Source organism: Pristiophorus japonicus, chromosome 3 (genome assembly GCF_044704955.1).
Source record: "Pristiophorus japonicus isolate sPriJap1 chromosome 3, sPriJap1.hap1, whole genome shotgun sequence".
Taxonomy (NCBI): Eukaryota; Metazoa; Chordata; class Chondrichthyes; family Pristiophoridae; genus Pristiophorus; species Pristiophorus japonicus.
Genome location: NC_091979.1, coordinates 253,854,858 through 253,874,838, shown reverse-complemented (window position 1 = coordinate 253,874,838; position 19,981 = coordinate 253,854,858). Strand labels below are relative to the sequence as shown.

The 19,981-nt window shown below is 42.9% G+C and overlaps 1 protein-coding gene across 6 annotated transcripts in view; it reads left to right on the top strand.

Annotated features, from left to right (window-relative positions):
- Positions 1 to 19,981, top strand: part of gpam (glycerol-3-phosphate acyltransferase, mitochondrial) — a 99,578-nt gene that overhangs the window by 29,234 nt on the left and 50,363 nt on the right. For 5 of the 6 annotated variants that reach the window (XM_070876552.1, XM_070876548.1, XM_070876549.1 and 2 more), the window contains 5 exons: positions 5,103 to 5,224; positions 6,233 to 6,355; positions 9,625 to 9,698; positions 11,450 to 11,563; positions 15,094 to 15,243. In XM_070876552.1, the coding sequence (XP_070732653.1) occupies positions 5,123 to 5,224; positions 6,233 to 6,355; positions 9,625 to 9,698; positions 11,450 to 11,563; positions 15,094 to 15,243 (563 nt within the window). In that variant the 5' untranslated portion in view covers positions 5,103 to 5,122. Of the gene's footprint in view, positions 1 to 5,102; positions 5,225 to 6,232; positions 6,356 to 9,624; positions 9,699 to 11,449; positions 11,564 to 15,088; positions 15,244 to 19,981 lie in introns of those variants that run through there. The other variant, XM_070876553.1, reaches the window with a different exon arrangement.

Genomic DNA, 19,981 nt, shown 5'->3' with positions numbered 1-19,981 from the left:
AGTGTGCAGTGGAGCGCTAAGCGAGGCGTCCTACACCTCTTTTAGAGCGCTAAGCCACTGAGCAAATGAAACTCCCGAGGTAAACAGCCGGCCTCGGAATGCCCTAACAGAAGCTTCCGTCAAGTAAAGAAAATCTGGAAAGAAAATCTACCAAAAACATTCCCGACACCACATCCACATGAATTGCAAAAATAAAAATCAATCACACTTACCTCAGGTCGATATTCCTTCCCTCACTGCGGCTGCTACAGCTGGAAATGTCAGCTTTCACAAGCGGTCCCACTAGGGCCCGCAACAGATTGGGAAAATTTCAAATTTTGAGCCAGTGTCGCAACCAGAGGCGTTGCACACCAGCTCGCCACTCTCGGGTGGTACTGCTCCGCCCCCCCCCCCCCCCCCCCCGCAAACCTGGCACCGAATGTCCCGGCAGGGCGGGGCGCTGGAAGCTGGCCACCCGCGCGCAAATGCTTTCTGCTGCCATTACTGCCTCTCTGGGGCAAAAACAGGCAGCAACAAACCGAAAACCCAGTCCCTTAACTTTGACTTGAGGGTAAGTTTGACAGCTATGTGTAGCACCTTGCTCAAGAGGTCAGTCTTCACAGATGCGCCTGCGCAGTCAGTACCCACCAATTTGATGCCATTGGATAACAATCAAGAGTTGGAATCTCGGCTGTTGTTTTCCTCCTTCCTATCCCAGAGTTTTGGCCCAATTGCTTTAACTGTCGATGGCTCCAGTATAAAACATAATTAATTGGCATCTTTGCCTCATGTGCAGACACGCAGGTTTTCTTTTCGTATTTCAACTTTCCAAATTTGACGGCAAGACTTAACTAGGAAATGTTGTTCAAATATGCAAGACTTCAGGTGAAAAATGGCAGGAAAATACTCTGATTTATTGTTTCTAAAGTATCACAAATTTGTGTAGATGTGTATGACTGTAAATATCAGTACACTTGTCCTCGCTACTGGCTCTCTTATCAGTTCAGCAGAATGTTGGGACTATTTACAATTCGAGCGAAATGGGAATTTATTCAGCTCTGTCAGCCTTTTTTGCAGTGGGTTCCTGCTATTTGTGCTGAAGTGCCAGCTTGACTCAAAGTTGTGGATGGGCCCCGTTCCAGGACCTGAGCACCTAAACTAGGTTGAAGCTGCATTAAGAGTTGCATAATTGGAGAAACCATCATTTGGATGAGAAACTAAACTGAACTACATCTGACTGTCTAAAAGATCCCATGGCCCGATTTGAAGAGCACTACTCCCTTGCACGAGGTGTGCAGGTGACCCTTGGGCCTCCAACAGTTGTGCCCTCTGGTGGCAAGTTTTACACAGTTACAATGTTTACATACATAACAGTCCGATCACTACCCTTCACCATTTTAAAAATCTTTATTAAATCTCCTAGCTTTCTCTGCTCCAGTGGAAATAGTTCCTGGGCTAGAAATGAGTAGGTTGTCGACCCATTTTGTGCTCGATAAACTTGTGAAGCAAGGTCCAATTTTGTTCCTTGTAGCATCTCGAGTCTCTTATCCTCACTGTGATCCTGGTGAATCTATGCCATACGCTCTTGCATGCTGGTGTCCTAATCAACAATTTCCCCCATCCAACACCCCCAAAAAATAGATTGATCACTCATCTCATTTGTTATTTGTTGGACTTTGCTGTGTGCAAATTGGCTGCTATGTTTTTCGACCTAACATCAGTGACTGCACTTCAAAAGTACTTCAATGGCAGTGAAGCGCTGTGGGATATCTGAGTATGTGATGAAGTGTTAGGTCGTTCTTTGTTATTTCTTCTCTCATCCTCTCAAGTGTGCTGACATATGTTGGTATGGCTCCAGGGATTGGAACCAACAGTCCTCTGGTACCCCGCTCTTGTGGCCATTCTTCACGTATAAGCCCAGACAGTATGGCCATTTGACCAAGGACAGCATTGATCCAAATCCTGTCTTGTCCCATCGTCCACACCCACACATTTGTCAGCAATATTCACTGGTTAATGATCATGAGCATGAAACCAGGCTATTTTCTTCGGACCTTTTAGCCCAGGAGCATTAAAAGTCAACTGTTGCCCCAGCTGAGATCAACGAACACAGTGCTGATCAGAGACAAACCTGCAGTCCCTGCTGACCTGTACGGTCCCATGCCACTCAGCCATTTGGAGGAGCACATCTTAAAATAGTTTTTTTTTTCCATGTCTGTGGTTCCTTTTGCTAAGTATGCAGTCAGTTTTGGATCAGACTCACAACCTGAAGTCGAGAATGCCAGACATGTGCATTAAGGAGACTTTTCAATGTTTAAAACTCTAAGAAGTGCACCTGACTTGGTGCTTTCTCCATTTTAATCAAACTGCCCGGAAGCTCTGTGCAACCATTACCAGTTGTAAATAATGGCTTTGCCATACAACTTTAAACGGATACAGAAATGTTACGTATTTCCTATTTGATTGTCTAATTTCCAGAGGCTACAATGTTTTTGTTGCAGCTGTGTTCTCAGTTAATTTATTTTTAATCATGTACTTTTAACCTTAAAGAAAATCGACAGACTCCAAATAACCATTGAGTAATTTGCAGGATACTCCTCCCACATTTAGTTCTTTGGAACATTTTGTCGAAACATTTTTTTAAAAATTGTCTAAGCAGCATCCGTAGTATTTTGCTTAGGAAAGAATAGACTTCCATTTACTTAATGCCTTTCCCATCCTTGATGCCCTAAAGCATTTCACAGCTAATGAAGTGCAGTCCATTGTTACTTAGGGATAATGCAGCAGCCAATTTGCACACATTAAGGTCCCACAAACAGAAAAAGAGATGAATCACCAGTTAAATCTGTTTTTGGTGGTATTGGTTGAGGGGTAAATGTTGCCAAAGACACCGGAAAATCTTCCTGCTTCTATTCGTATAGTGCTGTAGCATCTTTTATGTCAAGTTGAAGAGGTCTCAGTTTAATGCCATAATGTCTGATAATGCAGCATTCCCTTACTACTACACTGAAGAGTCAACCTAGATTACTTGCTAATCTGTATGATTGTCTTGGATTGGATTCCTTGTTTCATTGAGTTACCTCGCCTCGGCCGGGGACACTACAAGGGGGTTGACTTATGAGGATAGGTTGAGTAGGTTGGGCCTATACACATTGGAGTGCAGAAGAATGAGAGATGATCTTATTGAAACATAAGATAATTAGTGGGCTCGACAAGGTGAATGCAGAGAGGATATTTCCACTTGTGGAAGAAACTAAAACTAGGGGATGCAGTCTTAGAATAAGATTTAAAACTGAGATGAGGAGAAATTTATTCTCTGAGAGTTGTAAATCTATGGAATTCTCTGCCCCAGCGAGCTGTGGAGGCTGGGTCATTGAATATATTTAAGGCGGAGAGCAACAGATTTTTGAGCGATAAGGGAGTAAAGGGTTACAGGAAGCGGGCAGGGCAGTGGAACAGAGTCCATGATCAAATCAGCCATGGTCTTATTGAATGGCGGAGCAGGCTCAAGGGGTCAAATGGCCTAAACCTGCTCCTATTTCTTATGTTCTTAAGATACCGCCACCCCAGCTGAAATCAGTTAGCATAGACCAAGAGTTGAAGCTGGGACCTCCTGGCTTGTACAGCTCAGCTACACACTGCGTTTAAAAAAAAAAGTTACAACTGTCTTCCAAGTAACATTTGATAAGTCACTTTGTTATCATAAATGTTGAATTGATATTTGTAAGGTCCACAAACAAAGCATTATTTTAATATCGTTAGACTCGATGAGGACTCAATGGGTAGCTCGGGTGCTTTGGATAAATCCCTAGAACAGAGGGTGAGTTTATTGTACTTGTTTAATACTTATCATGAAAATGTCCTCAATGCACCAGGATAATTTGGCCTTTTTTATTGTTGGAAAGCTATCTTTCCCTCCCCAAAGGGAGAAAGCCGATCTATAAATGTGAGTTGTAATCCCTTTACCAGCTTCCTTTCGTAAATGACTTTATATATTATTGGTCAATTTGGAAGTTGCCATCTCAGTATTGTGGACAAGGTTTATAAGATTTCAGTGAGGAGGCCTGAGGCTCTGGTCTTGTTAAAGCACAGTTCCATGTATAATGAGTCAAACCCTTAACAATGAAAGTCTATATTCAACTTGAACAGAAACCTCTGATGAAATGAACCATGCTTAATGATTGTACAACACAGTGTAACCAACCACTCCAATTTAGAAAGTGCATTTACAGTTGCAACCTGACACCACTCATAAGTTTGCAATGATACTTTAATTGAATAATGTATAGTTCTGACAGGAAAGGTCACAGAGTCTGTCCTTCACATCTTCCATGCGGTCACTGTATTTTAATTCTCACAATTGCGACATATCGCAATTGCTCTGCTCACGGCTATTTACAGTGACCTCTTGTGTTATTGCTTAACCTATTGCGACCTCTTGTATGATTCCCTCACTGACACAGCTAGCATAAAAAATACATTGCTAATGCGCTCCTTGAGATACCACACTTTACAAAAGACAGTAATATAGAAGGAACCTACTTTATGTCCTGTTCCCTCATGAAAGAAAAAGAACTATTATTTATTTAGCAGCACCATTCACCACCTCAGGGTGTCTCAAATTGCTTCACAGCCAATGAAGTGATTTTGAAGTGTACTTACTGTTGTAATGTAGGCAGCCAATTTGCACATAGTAAGGTCCCACAAACAAAAATGAGCTGCATGGCAAGATAATCTGTTTTAGTGATGTTGGTTGAGGGATAGCAGGAGAACTCCCCCCACCTTTCTTCAAAAAAATGCGACAGGATCTTATACAACCACTTGAGAGGGCCTCGGTTTAATGTCTCATCTGAAAGACGGTACCACTAACAGCGCTCCCTCAGCACTGCACTAATGTATCAGCCTAGATTATGTGCTCGAGTCTCTCGAGTGGGGTTTGGACCTCTGCGTCAGAGGCGAGAGTGCTAGCACTGAGCCAAGGCTAGCAGGTTTTATCAGTTAAGGAATCAGTTGTGCACGAATACACAGAAGTTAGTTTAATATTTTCTTCATACAATTCTTCATACTTTTTAATTTGAAGATTTACCTTTTATTGAAATGTGTATTTTCCTTTTTATTTGCAGTTCTCGAGTGTGTAAGCGGCATGGCGGAGCCGGTGCTGATTACTTCAGTGTCAGACAATGCCTATTTACCAAACTCAAGAGCACAGGCTGGCAACAGAATGAAGAATTCCAATGATGAGCTAGTAAGCAAACACCCAATCAATTTAATGGGGGGGAAAAAACCTGTCCAAATGACTTGTCTTCCACACTAATGTGTATAATTTGTGAAATATGTTGGAATTTCAATGCTGTACAAAAAAACTCATTATAGAGCCCCTGGAAAGATGAATATTACAAGTTCCACATTAATAATTAATTTCTCCCTCTGCCCCAAAATAATTAAAATCTCTAATCTGGAGTACGTTTTCATTGTACGATCATAAATTTAGTCATGGACTGTTCTGTAAAACAATACTCTTGCACCTTCTCAGTAAATTATGGGCAAGTTTCAACAAGTGACCCTTGGCTCAAATATAATATAAAAGAAAATACATTTTATGAGAAGAAAAGTCTACAGAAAGTACTTTTGCTTCCAAGTGCTCCTCTAAAGTTTACTTAAAAATTACACATTTAGATAATAGTTCTCGGTATTCTTTTTAAATGTCAACTTTCGGGCGATCTTCTCTTCAGGCTACCCTGGTAATGCTAACGCTGGCTAAGGGCTCCGTGTGTCCAAACGTCAATTCGTTGATTACTTTGGGGGCCACAGTTTTGTTACTAGCTGAGTATATTGCGCACCTAACTGGTAGTGTGGTTTCCTGGGACTCGGCAGCTCCAGTGGAGCTTCCATAGTGTCCCAAATCACAGAGCCCCAATACAGAGGGCCTCTGCGATGCATCATCCACATCAGCAGAGTGGCTTAGAGATGATTAGATTCTAACAAAATGTGATTCAGTGGTTGTAAATATTGGTTTCTTATTGAAAAGAACATTTTTCTAAATATATAAATACCTATGTTTCAAATAGCTGCTGGCGGAATAAATTGAATAAAAAAAGTACTTCCCTTGCCTTTAAGCAAAAGTTCAGAAGGTTGGTTCTGAAACTTTATCATTGAAGATGCATTCTTAAGCCCTAATGGCTTTTTAATTTTAGCTGTATTGTTCACTAGAATTCCCCTCAAGCCTCTCTTATTCTGATGTAATATTTTACAGGTGGAGTACTGTGCTAGTTCTGCTGTGTTTCCATCTGCAGCCGCTACTGGAAAGGAGTCACTTCTGAGCAGGAAACGGCCATTTGTTGGACGGTGCTGCCATGTGTGCTCTCCAATAAGCAGGGTAATTGTACTGACGTATTGAGAATGTGCAGTGCTAAAAGCAGCTTTAAATATTACTTTTTATTACATGTAAATAATATAACACTTAAATAGTTAATATATTGTACCCTTAGCTCCATGATTTGATGAAGGCATTCAGATAATGTAATGAGTCACCTGATTTAAGCGAGAAAACTTTCTTTTGACCACTGAGACGGAATTAATCCTATAGATGTATTGGCTTAATAGGCTTGCTTTTGTTACTGGGGAGCAGAATTCCACAGGGAGAATGTGAAAATTAGAACACACATCACTGTGGTTTCTCTTACACATTTCTTAGAAGCTGGTTCCCAGTACATAGTTGGAAGCCAGACTTCTAGCTGCCTTTTGAGAATGGTTTCTGGAACAGAGAGCAGCAGAATGACAAAACGAAGAATTATACAGCAGTATAGGAAGAATTCCTTTGGATACAGAGTGTATTTTTTTAATTGAGAAAGTTAGGAGAAGGTCAGAGTCAGAGGTTAGAACATCAAGGTTAAAAGAGTTAGAGAGAAGGGGCGGTAAATTGAGAAATACCAGTTCGAACATGTCAAGCAGACTGACACCCAGTACAGTCAATGCCCCATTGGTAGATTTCCTTCAAATGAAGTCTTGACTTATTCCTGGTACAAGAAGCTGTAAAGCAGCTTTGTTGAGAATGTCAGAGAGAGAATGAGCACGATAAAGAATGAGAGGAGATTGTAAGAAGTGGCACCAAATCTTTGGCCAATGGATAAGGTGAGGTGAACAGCTTTTTCTTCATATCTGCTTGTTGCTGTTTAATCAGTTTATTTTTAAGGTGGAAAGAGCATTTTTATAGGTAATAGTATTCTGTTTAAAAGTTTATTCTTTTTATTTTGAATGGTGATTTTCAAGTAACTTTCAGTGTAAAGAGCAGATGTAGAAAAGTAAAGACTTAGGGGGAGAAATTCGTGGCGTTAATCGAGGCGGAGCAGTGGTTTTAGCACCTTGAAAAAGTTTGCGCCTCCCGCTCAGGAATTTTTCCGAATCGGTCAAAGAGCTGACGGGCGCTAAATCAGCCGTTGCACACAAGAGCTTGGGGGATGCAAACGAAAATGTGGCGCTAAATTTAACCAAGCCATTGTGCATGCGCCGAACTCTAATTCAGATCCGGGAAAAGCCGAGTCTTAAAGGTGCGGAATAGTAATGCACCCATTAAAGTTTTCAAAATCCCTTTTTCTCAAGCTGAATTCTTATTTCTGTCTGCTGCTGCAAACTCAGAGGCTCACGCACCGTGCTGTGTGTAAACATTGCACCGACTGTGACCTCCGAGGGAAGCGCTTTCTCATTGCTTCAAGTAGCCACCAGTTAACGACTCTGCAAGCCTGTACCGACTGTTTTTCCAGACGTTGTTCTTGGCGGCCGCACCTAATTTGCTAACCGCGGCACAAGCGTGGGCGCTGCATCAGGACTGACGTCAGGATCGCACTGATCATCTGGTTTGCGCCCCCCGGTGAGCCACTAACGAATTTTCAGTCGGGATGCTAAAAACTGCGCACCCGGTCGGTAACCTCTTACGCTCCCATTAACGTCCCCTCTGGCCGCTAACTGAGGCATTAGGCAATTGAAAATACAGCCACTTATCCTTTGTATTCGTGTTCTGAAGATTTTGTCCTTGTCAAAATAAGCTGATGAATGGAACAACTTTACACATTTTGCACCCAAATGCCAGCATGGAGCCGTCACAAAGGTCGGGTACAGCACAGGTTAGATGCAGAGTAAAGCTCTTCTGCATTGCTTCAACTGTACATTTTTCTCTCCATCTATCCTGAAGACATTGACTCCTTGCTGTGCTGTGGCACCAAAGGCATTGGGAACTCTGCCTGAATCGCCATTATTCATATTTGAGCCATAATAATCTCAACAGGCTGTTCAGTCATGGATGTGTCGCAGTTGAGCCCAATCCTGTCTTTGCTTGGTGTCCTCACATGTACATTTGCAGTAGGTTTTGGTGAATAGCAATCATTTGTGAGGACCCTGGCTGATTTTCTCTTTCCTAACCCAAGGGAACTGACACCATTATAGAGCCCCCAGCATCTCCGACTGGTGAAAGAAGGTAATTCATCACAGACCAGGGGATGGAATCTTCCTGGTCATTGTTGATGGTGTGACCTCTTTATTGCATATGCCACCAATTTTTCTTGCTGTCTCTCTGATTGAGATTGCCAATTTATTACCAAATTATGGAAGGTTTGGGAATGGCCAAGCTCATTTCACTTAGAAGCCTTGCAGCCCGCAGGGAGGAGACATTAATACCAAAAATCTAGCCTGGACTCACAGGGCAGAGGTGAAAGGCTAGTGTGCTTTAATCCAGTCTGATCAATGGGTTCGAAATTCCGTAACGCCTCGTTTGGGACGTTAACTTATGAAAAGTAGAAAATGTAGTGCCAGGCACGAATGATTCTCTCCTGCTGGGAAATTCAGCTTTAGCACTCCAAGAGGAAAGTGGAGCGCTAAATCAAGTGCTAACCACTTCTCTTGGGGTGCTAAAGTCCGAGATCGGGGAGGTAGTGCAGAGCGCTGAACAACTTGAAGCGCATTGCTGAAAACATCAGAGGCTAGTTCCCTCGTTTAAAGGGAAGGGCCAATGATGGTGTGCAACCTACTTCTCGGCAGTTCTGCGTCGCAAGGCGACCTGCGCGACTGCCATCACAGCCCCAAAGTCACAGAGTGGAGGCTTGGATATCTTGCAGCAATGAGACATCAAAAACTTTGAGCAGGCACCAGAGTGTTGCCTGAAAACCATTTGCTTTAATTAGTGCTCCCCCAAGCGGCCAGCTGAATTGGCAACACCTCCTCTTCCTGCTGGTGTTCACGCCCAGCAATACAGCCAGGGGCGGAAGGCAATTTCGCATCCGGGGTGATAACGGGCGCTGCGTACTTTCTAACATTGTGATCTGTGAGGCGCTAGAGGCCCAGGTGATAAGAGTTAGCGCCAGCACTAAAACCGGCACTGAAGTTTGCGGGCGCCGCTGCATTAGCTGTGCCTTGCCACTAACCCCTTAGCACCATGTTAGCTCCCCCCCCCCCCCCCCCCCCCAGGCGCTAATGGGAGGTGCTAATCAGCCGGATTTCTCCCCCAATGTGTTTTAACCCACTATTCAGAATGCTCATGCTGCAGGTGCAATAATAAGTTTGAAAGAGTCTACTTTTTTGTGCTTGAACAAATTTGCACCAACTTTGAACATGGTACATGAATGTGACTTCACTGTTGTGCCTTTTGCTACCCAGGATAAACTTTTCAATGCCAGCATCCCTTCCCAGGGACTACGGAATGTGATCTATATTAATGAAACTCACACCAGGTATGATCTGAATCTGTGATTGAAATGAACCAGTTTAACACTAGATGGTGTTTTTTTCTATTTAATAAATAGGTGTTTATACAGCAAATTGATCCAATGTTACATAATGTGGTAGAATATTTGGACGTGTGACTGATAATGACACTTTTGCATAATGCACTTATTTTGTTAAATTTTCCCATGCTAATTTTAATGTTGCCTCATTCTGTTTTTACACAACTTCTTCTGAAATTATACTTGTGTGAACATAGGTAGGCTCGTCCCCATGTCTTTTTAGTGTACGTCAAGATACCGCATATGGCTTTTATATAATTGTAGAGCATTCCGAGTTGAATAAAATAACACACAACCCCCTATACAAGGAAAAATCAAGCAGTTAACTGAAAAGAGATTTCATATTTTGTTCCCAATACCCCAAAAAATGCATTGTGGGCCCATCTTCAATAGAATAATGTTAGACGTTCACGTTACTTAAAATTTGAAGTCGATTGAACTGAGGAAGGCGCATTGCATTATGCTTGCTTGAGATGATCAGCAGCTCCCAACTTGTTTGTTGGAAAAGTTAGACAAATGGGTCGTCTCTCTTCTAATGCCAAATCTTTCACTGGGAGATTCAGTTGCCTAAGTGATGGCACATTTTTAAGCGAAATATGATCGCCTTAGTAACGACCCAAATCAGTTTGGCAGAGATAAATTGTTGTAAAGTTGTACTGTGTTACAGATGAGTAGTATGGTGGTTTGCACCTCTGATTTCCAAAATGGCAAGCTCTTGAATGACAATGCCTCTGGGGGTAGCATCAAGTGGAGAGACTAGGCAGTTTCTTGTAAAAGAAAAGACTTGGATTTATATAGTGCCTTTCACGACCACCAGACATCTCAAAGCACTTCACAGCTTTTGGAGTGTAGTCACTGTTATAATGTGGGAAACGCGGCAGCCAATTTGCGCACAAGCAAGCTCCCACGAACAGCAATGTGATAATAACCAGATAATCTGTTTTTTTGTTATATTGATTGAGGGATAGATATTGACCAGGACACTGGGGATAACTCCCCTGGTTGTCTTCGAAATAGTGCCATGGGATCTTTGACATCCACCTGAGAAGGCAGACGAGGCCTCGGTTTAATACAGCTCATCCAAAAGATGGCACCTCCGACAGTGCAGCACACTGGTGTGTCAGCCTAGATTTTTATGCTCAAGTCGCTGGAGTGGGACGTGAACCCACAACCTTTTGACTCAGGCGTGAGTGCTCCCCACTGAGACACTTGTAGGCCAGGCGCAGCAGTTGGAAGGACAGCCGGCCTGATTATTCTCGGGTATCTCCTAACGGTTGGCTGGGAATGACATTGTCAAAGGTTTGAAAACAGGTTGCCTGCCCATTCGCATTCTTGATTAGGAAATTGTACATAGAGCGATAGGAACTAAAGAGAGCAGAAAAACAACCAGTAATGGGAAGAAAATAACTTCAATTGCAGCAGACAGCTGTCATGTATTTCTTGCCAATTACTCCTCAGGGTTTTACAATGCGTGAGATGAAAACATTTTTTTTAAAGTTGTGGTCCAGCAGCATTTTCATTATTTCTCCTTTTGTTAAAGTCAATTTTAAAATCAAACCCTTTGGGAGCGAACAGGAAGAAGTGCTCAATGTTGAAAGTGAACAGTGAGCATACTGTGAGCTCTGATATAATTACGTGCTGGGTTGGGGCAGTGATGAAATTGTTCAATATTTACCGGCTCTTTATTTGGTGATTAGATACCGAGGGTGGCTGGCGCGACGTCTCTGCTACGTCTTGTTTATTCAGGAAAGAGATGTGCACCGTGACATGTTTCCAAGGAACGTGATTGAGAACGTTTTAAACAACAGCAGGTATGAAAGGCTTAATGTAACTGTTGGGAAGATTTACAAAAGGCGTGGGACAACTTTGTATGCTGTGTTATTTCCCCCCCCCCCCCCCAGTTTAATCTGAGTGATTTTATTGGAGATGGATAATATCTTAAAGAGGAGTCACTATTACCATGTAAACAATGGGAGCAGTAATGAAATAAAAAATCCTCCAATTGTAAAAAGGTGCTTTCTGACCCCTATCCCGGGAAAACCACACTTCTAAGTCGGGGATATGGATTATCCAGCCAATTCCATGCTTTTCCAAGGAGGAACACCTCCACATCAGTTCTCAGGCCAGTTCCAAGTTGTACCCCGAATACTCAGGGACGCACAGGGACATTCAATCATTCCATCAATGTTATCATGGAGCAGAGAGGGAGAGACCTCACCTCAAACGTCATCACAATGGACATCTCGAACCAAAATATCAACATTTTCAGCTCCTGTTGTTTCTTATTATAAAATGCAGGACTGCTTGGAATAAATGTCCTTGGCTTTTAAACAATTTAAAATAAGATAATAGATCCTTCTATGATTCTGTCAGTACATTTAGATGATAACGCACTGATGCTTTGATGAAACAATAGGGTGTGGATAGTCACTGGCATGTCAGTTGACTGGTTATGCTCTGCTGACACATCAATTATATACTTAAACAGATATGAAATCTCGGGTGGATTTCTGTGGTGCAGGAGATCAAAATCCCAGAAGGGTGGCTTCTGTTGTTTTCTCTGAGCGGAGAATTCTACTGCAGAAACTGCCAGCAAGCTCCATTTGCCACAGTTCCGATTGAGGAATCCGAGAAGTTTAAATTTATTTGAATACGTTTTCAGATGTGTAAATGGTAAAAGAAGTTGGATAATTCAGAAATATCTCGGACCTGATTTTTTTTTTCTGTCTCTAAAGACAGTGGCGGTGTGGAGTTAACGAGCAGGGGCTGGAATATTGAATGGGAAAACCTTAGACCCAATGTAGCCAAAAGCATTTCTTGCACAACAGTTCAAGAATCTTACTCAAGGCCACAAAAAAAATCCAAATCAGTATAAATGGGGTGTAGGCATGAATTCCCTTGTTTCTCGCAGACTAATGATAAGAACATAAGAAATAGGACCAGGAGTAGGCCACACGGCCCCTCAAGCCTGATAAGATCATGGCTGATCTGATCATGGACTCAGCTCCACTTCCCCGCCTGCTCCCCATAACTCCTTATCCAGTTATCGTTTAAGAAACTGTCTATTTCTGTCTTAAATTTATTCAATGTCCCAGCTTCCACAGCTCTCTGAGATTCCACAGCTTTACAATCCTCTGAGAAAAGAAATTTCTCCTCATCTCTGTTTTAAGTGGGCAGCCCCTTATTCTAAGATCATGCCCTCTAGTTCTAGTCTCCCCCATCAGTGGAAACATCCTTTCTGCATCCACCTTGTCAAGCCCCCTCATAATCTTATATGTTTCAATAAGATCACCTCTCATTCTTCTGAATTCCAATGAGTAGAAGCCCAACCTACTCAATCTTTCCTCATAAGTCAACCCCCTCATCTCCGAAATCAACCTAGTGAACCTTCTCTGAACTGTATCCAAAGCAAGTATATACTTTCGTAAATATGGAAACCAAAACAGCACGCAGTATTCCAGGTGTGGCCTCACCAATACCTTGAATAGCTGTAGCAAGGCTTCCATGCTTTTATACTCCATCCCCTTTGCAATAAAGGCCAAGATTCCATTGGCCTTCCTGATCACTTGCTGTACCTGCATACTATCCTTTTGTGTTTCATGCACAACTACCCCCAGGTCCCGCTGTACTGTGGCACTTTGCAATCTTTCTCCATTTAAATAATAACTTGCTCTTTGATTTTTTTCTGCCAAAGTGTATGACCTCACACTTTCCAACATTATACTCCATCTGCCAAATTTTTGCCCACTCACTTAGCCTGTCTACATCCTTTTGCAGATTTTTTGTGTCCTCCTCAAACATTGCTTTTCCTCCCATCTTTGTATCGTCAGCAAACTTGGCTGCGTTACACTCAGTCCCTTCTTCCAAGTCATTAATATAGATTGTATATAGTTGGGGTCCCAGCACTGATCCCTGCAGCTCCCCACTAGTTACTGGTTGCCAACCAGAGAATGAACCATTTATCCTTACTCTCTGTTAGCCAATCCTCTATCCATGCTAATATATTACCCCCAGCCCAAGAACTTTTATCTTGTGCAGTAACCTTTTATGTGGCACCTTGTCAAATGCCTTCTGGAAATCCAAATGCACTACATCCACTGGTTCCCCTAATCCTGCTTCACCTGAAGACTACATTTGATCTTAACGCGTGTAGAGAGAGAGAGAGATCGATATAGATTACGTGTATATCTGGGTGGGAGGCAGCTGTTGCGATCACACCACATGCCAGATTGCACCAGTGAGAAACTTGAAACATCTTGGTGATTGGGCCTCATTAACCTGCAGCCGGAGAGTTGCGAGCACCGACCAGGTGCTCCGAGGCTGCTTGTTTGTCAGGGCGGGTGTGAGATTGGCCAGCCCCTATGCCAAGCTGGCGGGAAGGCGATCCCAGGGAGTGGGATGCACAGAGATTGGCAGCGGGGCCAGAGTAAAGGGAAAAAAAAATCGGAGCAGTCTGTAGTGGTCCCTTTAAGGACCGCTGGTTAAGCCACTCCATGTTAGGGACTGCAGGGCGGGTGTCGTACACAACACGCTAATTAGTTGATTTATTGAGATAGTAAGTGATTTCTGGGTGTTTAACACACGAGTATGGATAACCATTTTTTGTTTGGCTTCTACCCCATTTATGCTCAAAAGCAGGATGGCTGGCTAACAAGAATTTTAAAAAGCAATTTCTGCCCATTGGCTTTGAGAGGTCCGCCCGACTCGATCTCCACACGGGCCTCAAAATGGGTGGCCAGCGCTCCGCCTGAAATAGGCAAGAGCCTTATTTTGATATATAAATCGAGGTGTCTACTGGGGTGGCATTAGAGTTGCTGCAGTGGGCCACAATGCTACTGAGCGATGGAACATTAGAGTCAGCCAAGGCTTTCACTTCTGATTGCTATCCAGAACGCTATGCTTGAAAATGTGCATAGGTTGGCTGAGGATTGAACTGGGGTGTCCCCATAATTGAAAAGCTTGCACTGTTGGGATTCACCTGTAAAGAATGGGCACTTGAGTGATGTAACAGGGTTGCTGGCATCCTTCGAATCATACTTCAATATGGCTTGGCATCTGGAGGAAGGGGAGATGAATTTTATATAGCTTTATCAGTGTATATTGACAACATTGACAATATTTGTGAATTCTGTGATCTAGAGAGTATTTTTACTGCTTGCAAAACACATGAAATTTAAGTTTAGCTTTAGGCGCTTAAATTTCCCGAGTCAATCAGAAGTATTAAAAAAAAATTTGAAGGAACAAACGTCAATTGTGAGTGTTTGGAAATGCCATACTAAGGGTTATTTAGAAATGTATTTACTTTTTTTTCAATCTTCTATTACTGTGAACTGTTGACTAGAGTGCAAAAGGCCATTGTAGAGACTGTGACTGAAAGGATGCCTGTGGAAACTCTTGCCCAGCCAGACCCCAAAGCTGTGGGTAAAGTAAAGCGAAAAGCTAGAGGAATCCTTCAGCAAATGGTTGCCAACATCTCGCCTGCTGTGATCAGGTAACTAGTGAGACTATAACGAAAGCATTGTTTGCTCACTCCAATTTTATTATTAGTAACCAACATTGATGTTTACAAAATTATTCAAAACTATCTGTTTAAATTTGGTATGCTCTGTCACATTCCATTGAAAATGCCTGTTTAGGTAGACATCTGATCTGAAAGACTGCAACTCTGACAGTGAATCATAGAATGGTTACAGCCTGGAAGAAGGCCATTCGGCCTATCGAACATGTGTCGGCTCTCTGCAAGAGCATCTCAGCTGGTCCCACTCCTCCACCTTTTCCCTGTTGCCCTGCAAATTTTTTTCTTTCAGATACTTGTCCAATTCCCTTTTGATTGAGTCTGCCTCCACAGCTCTTTCAGGCAGTGCATTCCAGATCCTAACCACTCGCTGTATAAAAAAGTTTTTTCTTATGTCGCCTTTGGTTCTTTTGCCAATGACCTTAAATCTGTGTCCTCTGGTTCTCGACCCTTCCGTCAACGGGAACAGTTCTCTCTATCTACTCTGTCCAGGCCCTTCATGATTTTGAACACTTCTATCAAATCTCCTCTCAATCCTCTCTGCTCCAAGGAGAACAGCCCAGCTTCTCCAGTCTATCCACGTAACTGAAGTCCCTCATCTCAGGAATTATTCTTGTAAATCTTTTCTGCATACTCTCCAAGGCCTTCACATCCTTCCAAAAATGCAATGCCCTGAATTGGACACAATATTCCATTTGAGGCCGAACCAGTGTTTTATACAGGTTCAGCATAATTTTGACGATTTTGTACTCAATACTTTTATGAAACCCAGGATCCCGTAAGCTTTATGTAAGGGGTGGTTTTCAGGGGGTCAACTTTCCCTTCTGACCTTATATGAGCGGTTTTGAATCGCTCCCACATCCTTGGTTCTAGACTCTGGAATTATGAAGGGACTGTGACAGATTGAGACAATCGGTTTCAAGTTAGGAAGCAGGTATGGCTTTATTGTGTTTAAAAAGAAGTAAAAGGCACACCTTTAATAACACACACGGAATAGTGATACCAATACACACTGAGGGGTACAACACATTGAATAAATTTTCAAAATACAGCCTGTGGGGAAAAGAATACAGCTTAAACTCTAAATGGGGTAAAGAGAAGAATGCAGATACATTTACACAAGTTCTCCCAGCCTCCCCTTCCCAATTCCCCTAACTAACTAAGTTATAGCTCTGGGGGTTCAGGGGCTATGCTCACCAATCCCTTTTGACAGTTGCCGGTAAATTGCGGTTTCGGGGTTCGCTGCACTTTGCCTTCTAGACGAGCTGTACCCCGGATGGAGGAGAGGACTTCGGACTGCGTAGTCTTCAGTTGGGGTGAGTCCGCTAATGCGGTAAGTCGCGTTTTGGATGTATGCGGTTAGTACCCACTTTCTTGGGTTAGGAATAGTTTTAGTTAGTCCTTTTAGGTAATTTCTCACTCATTGGTCGTTCAGAACTAGATTGTAGAGTGGAAATAAATGTCGATTCTTCGGTTTTTGCTGAGTTGGTTTCGGTTGGTCGTTTCGCTGGTTGTGGTGGCCCGGGTTGTCAATTTGGTTGCTGACAACCTTCCGTTTCGTGGGCCTCTTGCTGTCCGCGTGCTCGGTCGGGCCTTGATGATTGCTTGTAGTTTTCTCCACTACTCCATTTCTTCACTCCCCACCTCCTGCTGCTTGTGGTTTTTCCCTTGTAAAACTGGGAATAGATATACCCCAAGAAGGCTTCCTTATCTCCCGCCAAATCTGGCCAAGCTCTTTGTTTCAAGGGAGCTGCTCATTAATTTTGAGCTTCTTTGTCAGAATTTGGCGGGCTCGTTCAGCAGTAATTTGATTATGATGTGGTAATGTGGAAAATCACTGGTTGGCATTGTTGAAGCAGTGTTTAAACTCTTGGGCCGTTTAGCTGGGCCCGTGATTTCTATAGGTCTATTTGCACATGCATACCAATAATGGTCTCTGGTGATTAACCTGATAGCTCTTGATGCGTTTATGTCCTAGGGAGCGAATTTTTATGCCTCACAGTTCTTGTTAGTTATCGATTGACTCATTTTCCTAGACCAATTGAATTAGCTCCAATACCCAATTCCTGAGTGAAGTCCCACCCTTTGTTCTGGCAGTCTCTTCCAACATGCTCTTTTAGAGATCTTAAACTTGTAAAGCTCTTAGGTATCTTCCTCAGAGTTTTTCCTAGGATACCAAAATGTTCCAAATTAAATTCCCTTTCCTATGAGTCCAAACACTGGGGGGGGTGTCCATGAACGCATTCCCATTTATCCCCTGCAGGCCTTGTCTGCCCTTTAAACTCATTTTAAAAGTCCAAAAAGGGATTCTTCTCCTCTGCAGGGGAAAAGTACAAGAAATCTTTGCGAAATTATTGGTAAATTCTACAGTATAACCACTTTCTCAAGCTGCCCTGCCAACTTCAACTATTTGTGCATATATACCCCATGGACTCCCTGTTGATGCACCCCTCTCAGGATTGTACCCTTGAGTTTATATTTCCTCTCCTCACACTTTGGTAGAAAGAATATCACTTCGCACTTTTTTGCGTTAAGTTTCATCTGTCACGTGTCCGCCTACTCCACCAGCCTGTCTATGTCCTCTTGAAGTCTATCACTATCCTCCTCATTGTTCACTATACTTTTGTGTCATCTGCAAATTTTGAAATTGTGACCTGTACACCCACATCCAAATCATTAATGTATATCAAGAAAAGCAGTGGCCTTAGTACTGACCCCTGGTGAGCATCAGTGTATAACTTCCTTCAGACCGAAAAACAGCCGTTCACCGCTACTGTTTCCTGGCACTTAGCCAATTTCTTATCCATTCTGGCACTGTCCTTTTTATTAGAAACATAGAAAATAGGTGCAGGAGTAGGCCATTCGGCTCTTCTAGCCTGCACCGCCATTCAATGAGTTCATGGCTGAACATGCAACTTCAGTACCCCCTTCCTGCTTTCTCACCATACCCCTTGATCCCCCTAGTAGTAAGGACTTCATCTAACTCCCTTTTGAATATATTTAGTGAATTGGCCTCAACAACTTTCTGTGGTAGAGAATTCCACAGGTTCACCACTCTCTGGGTGAAGAAGTTTCTCCTCATCTCGGTACTAAATGGCTTACCCCTTATCCTTAGACTGTGACCCCTGGTTCTGGACTTCCCCAACATTGGGAACATTCTTCCTGCATCTAACCTGTCTAACCCCGTCAGAATTTTAAACGTTTCTATGAGGTCCCCTCTCATTCTTCTGAACTCCAGTGAATACAAGCCCAGTTGATCCAGTCTTTCTTGATAGGTCAGTCCCACTATCCTGGGAATCAGTCTGATGAACCTTCGCTGCACTCCCTCAATAGCAAGAATGTCCTTCCTCAAGTTAGGAGACCAAAACTGTACACACTACTCCAGGTGTGGCCTCACCAAGGCCCTGTACAACTGTAGCAACACCTCCCTGCCCCTGTACTCAAATCCCCTCGCTATGAAGGCCAACATGCCATTTGCTTTCTTAACCGCCTGCTGTACCTGCATGCCAACCTTCAATGACTGATGTACCATGACACCCAGGTCTCGTTGCACCTCCCTTTTTTCTAATCTGTCACCATTCAGATAATAGTCTGTCTCTCTGTTTTTACCACCAAAGTGGATAACCTCACATTTATCCACATTATACTTCATCTGCCATGCATTTGCTCACTCACCTAACCTATCCAAGTCACTCTGCAGCCTCATCGCATCCTCCTCGCAGCTCACACTGCCACCCAACTTAGTGTCATCCGCAAATTTGGAGATACTACATTTAATCCCCTCGTCTAAATCATTAATGTACAGTGTAAACAGCTGGGGCCCCAGCACAGAACCTTGCGGTACCCCACTAGTCACTGCCTGCCATTCTGAAAAGTACCCATTTACTCCTACTCTTTGCTTCCTGTCTGACAACCAGTTCTCAATCCACGTCAGCACACTAACCCCAATCCCATGTGCTTTAACTTTGCACATTATTCCACGGGCTTCAATTTTGCTGGCAAGCCTATTATGTGGCACTTTGTCGAACACCTTTTGGAAAGTCATGTACACCACGTCAACCGCATTGCCCTCATCAACCCTCTCTTTTACCTCATCAAAAAACTAGATCAAGCTGGTTAAACGCGATTTGTCTTTTAACAAATCTGTGCTGGCTTTCCTTACTTGATCCACACTTGTCCAAGTGACTGTTAATTTTGGCCCTGATTATTGTTTCTAAAAACTTCCCCACTACCGATGTTAAATTGACCAGCCTATATTTGCTGGGTTTATCCTTACACCCTTTTTTGAACAAGGGTGTAACATATGCAATTCTCTAGTCTTCTGGAGAATATCCAGGTTGATATCACCTCTCTGCTTTCACAATTGTTAAACTGAAAATAAAATGGATGCAGCACAATGCTTGTTAGCAGTGCGATTCAATTGCTTATTCTGATCATAGAATCATAGAAATTTATGGCACAGAAGGAGGCCATTCGGCCCATTGTGTTTGTGCCAGCTGAAAGAGTTATCCAGCCTAATCCCACTTTCCAGCTCTTAATCCAAAGCCTTGCAGGTTACGGCACTTCAAGTGCACATCCAAGTACTTTTTAAATGCAATGAGGATTTCTGCCTCTAACACCCTTTCAGGCAGTGAGTTCCAGACTCCCACCACCCTCTGGATGAAAAAAGTTCCCCTCAACCCCCTCTAATCCTTTTACAAATTACTTCTGATCT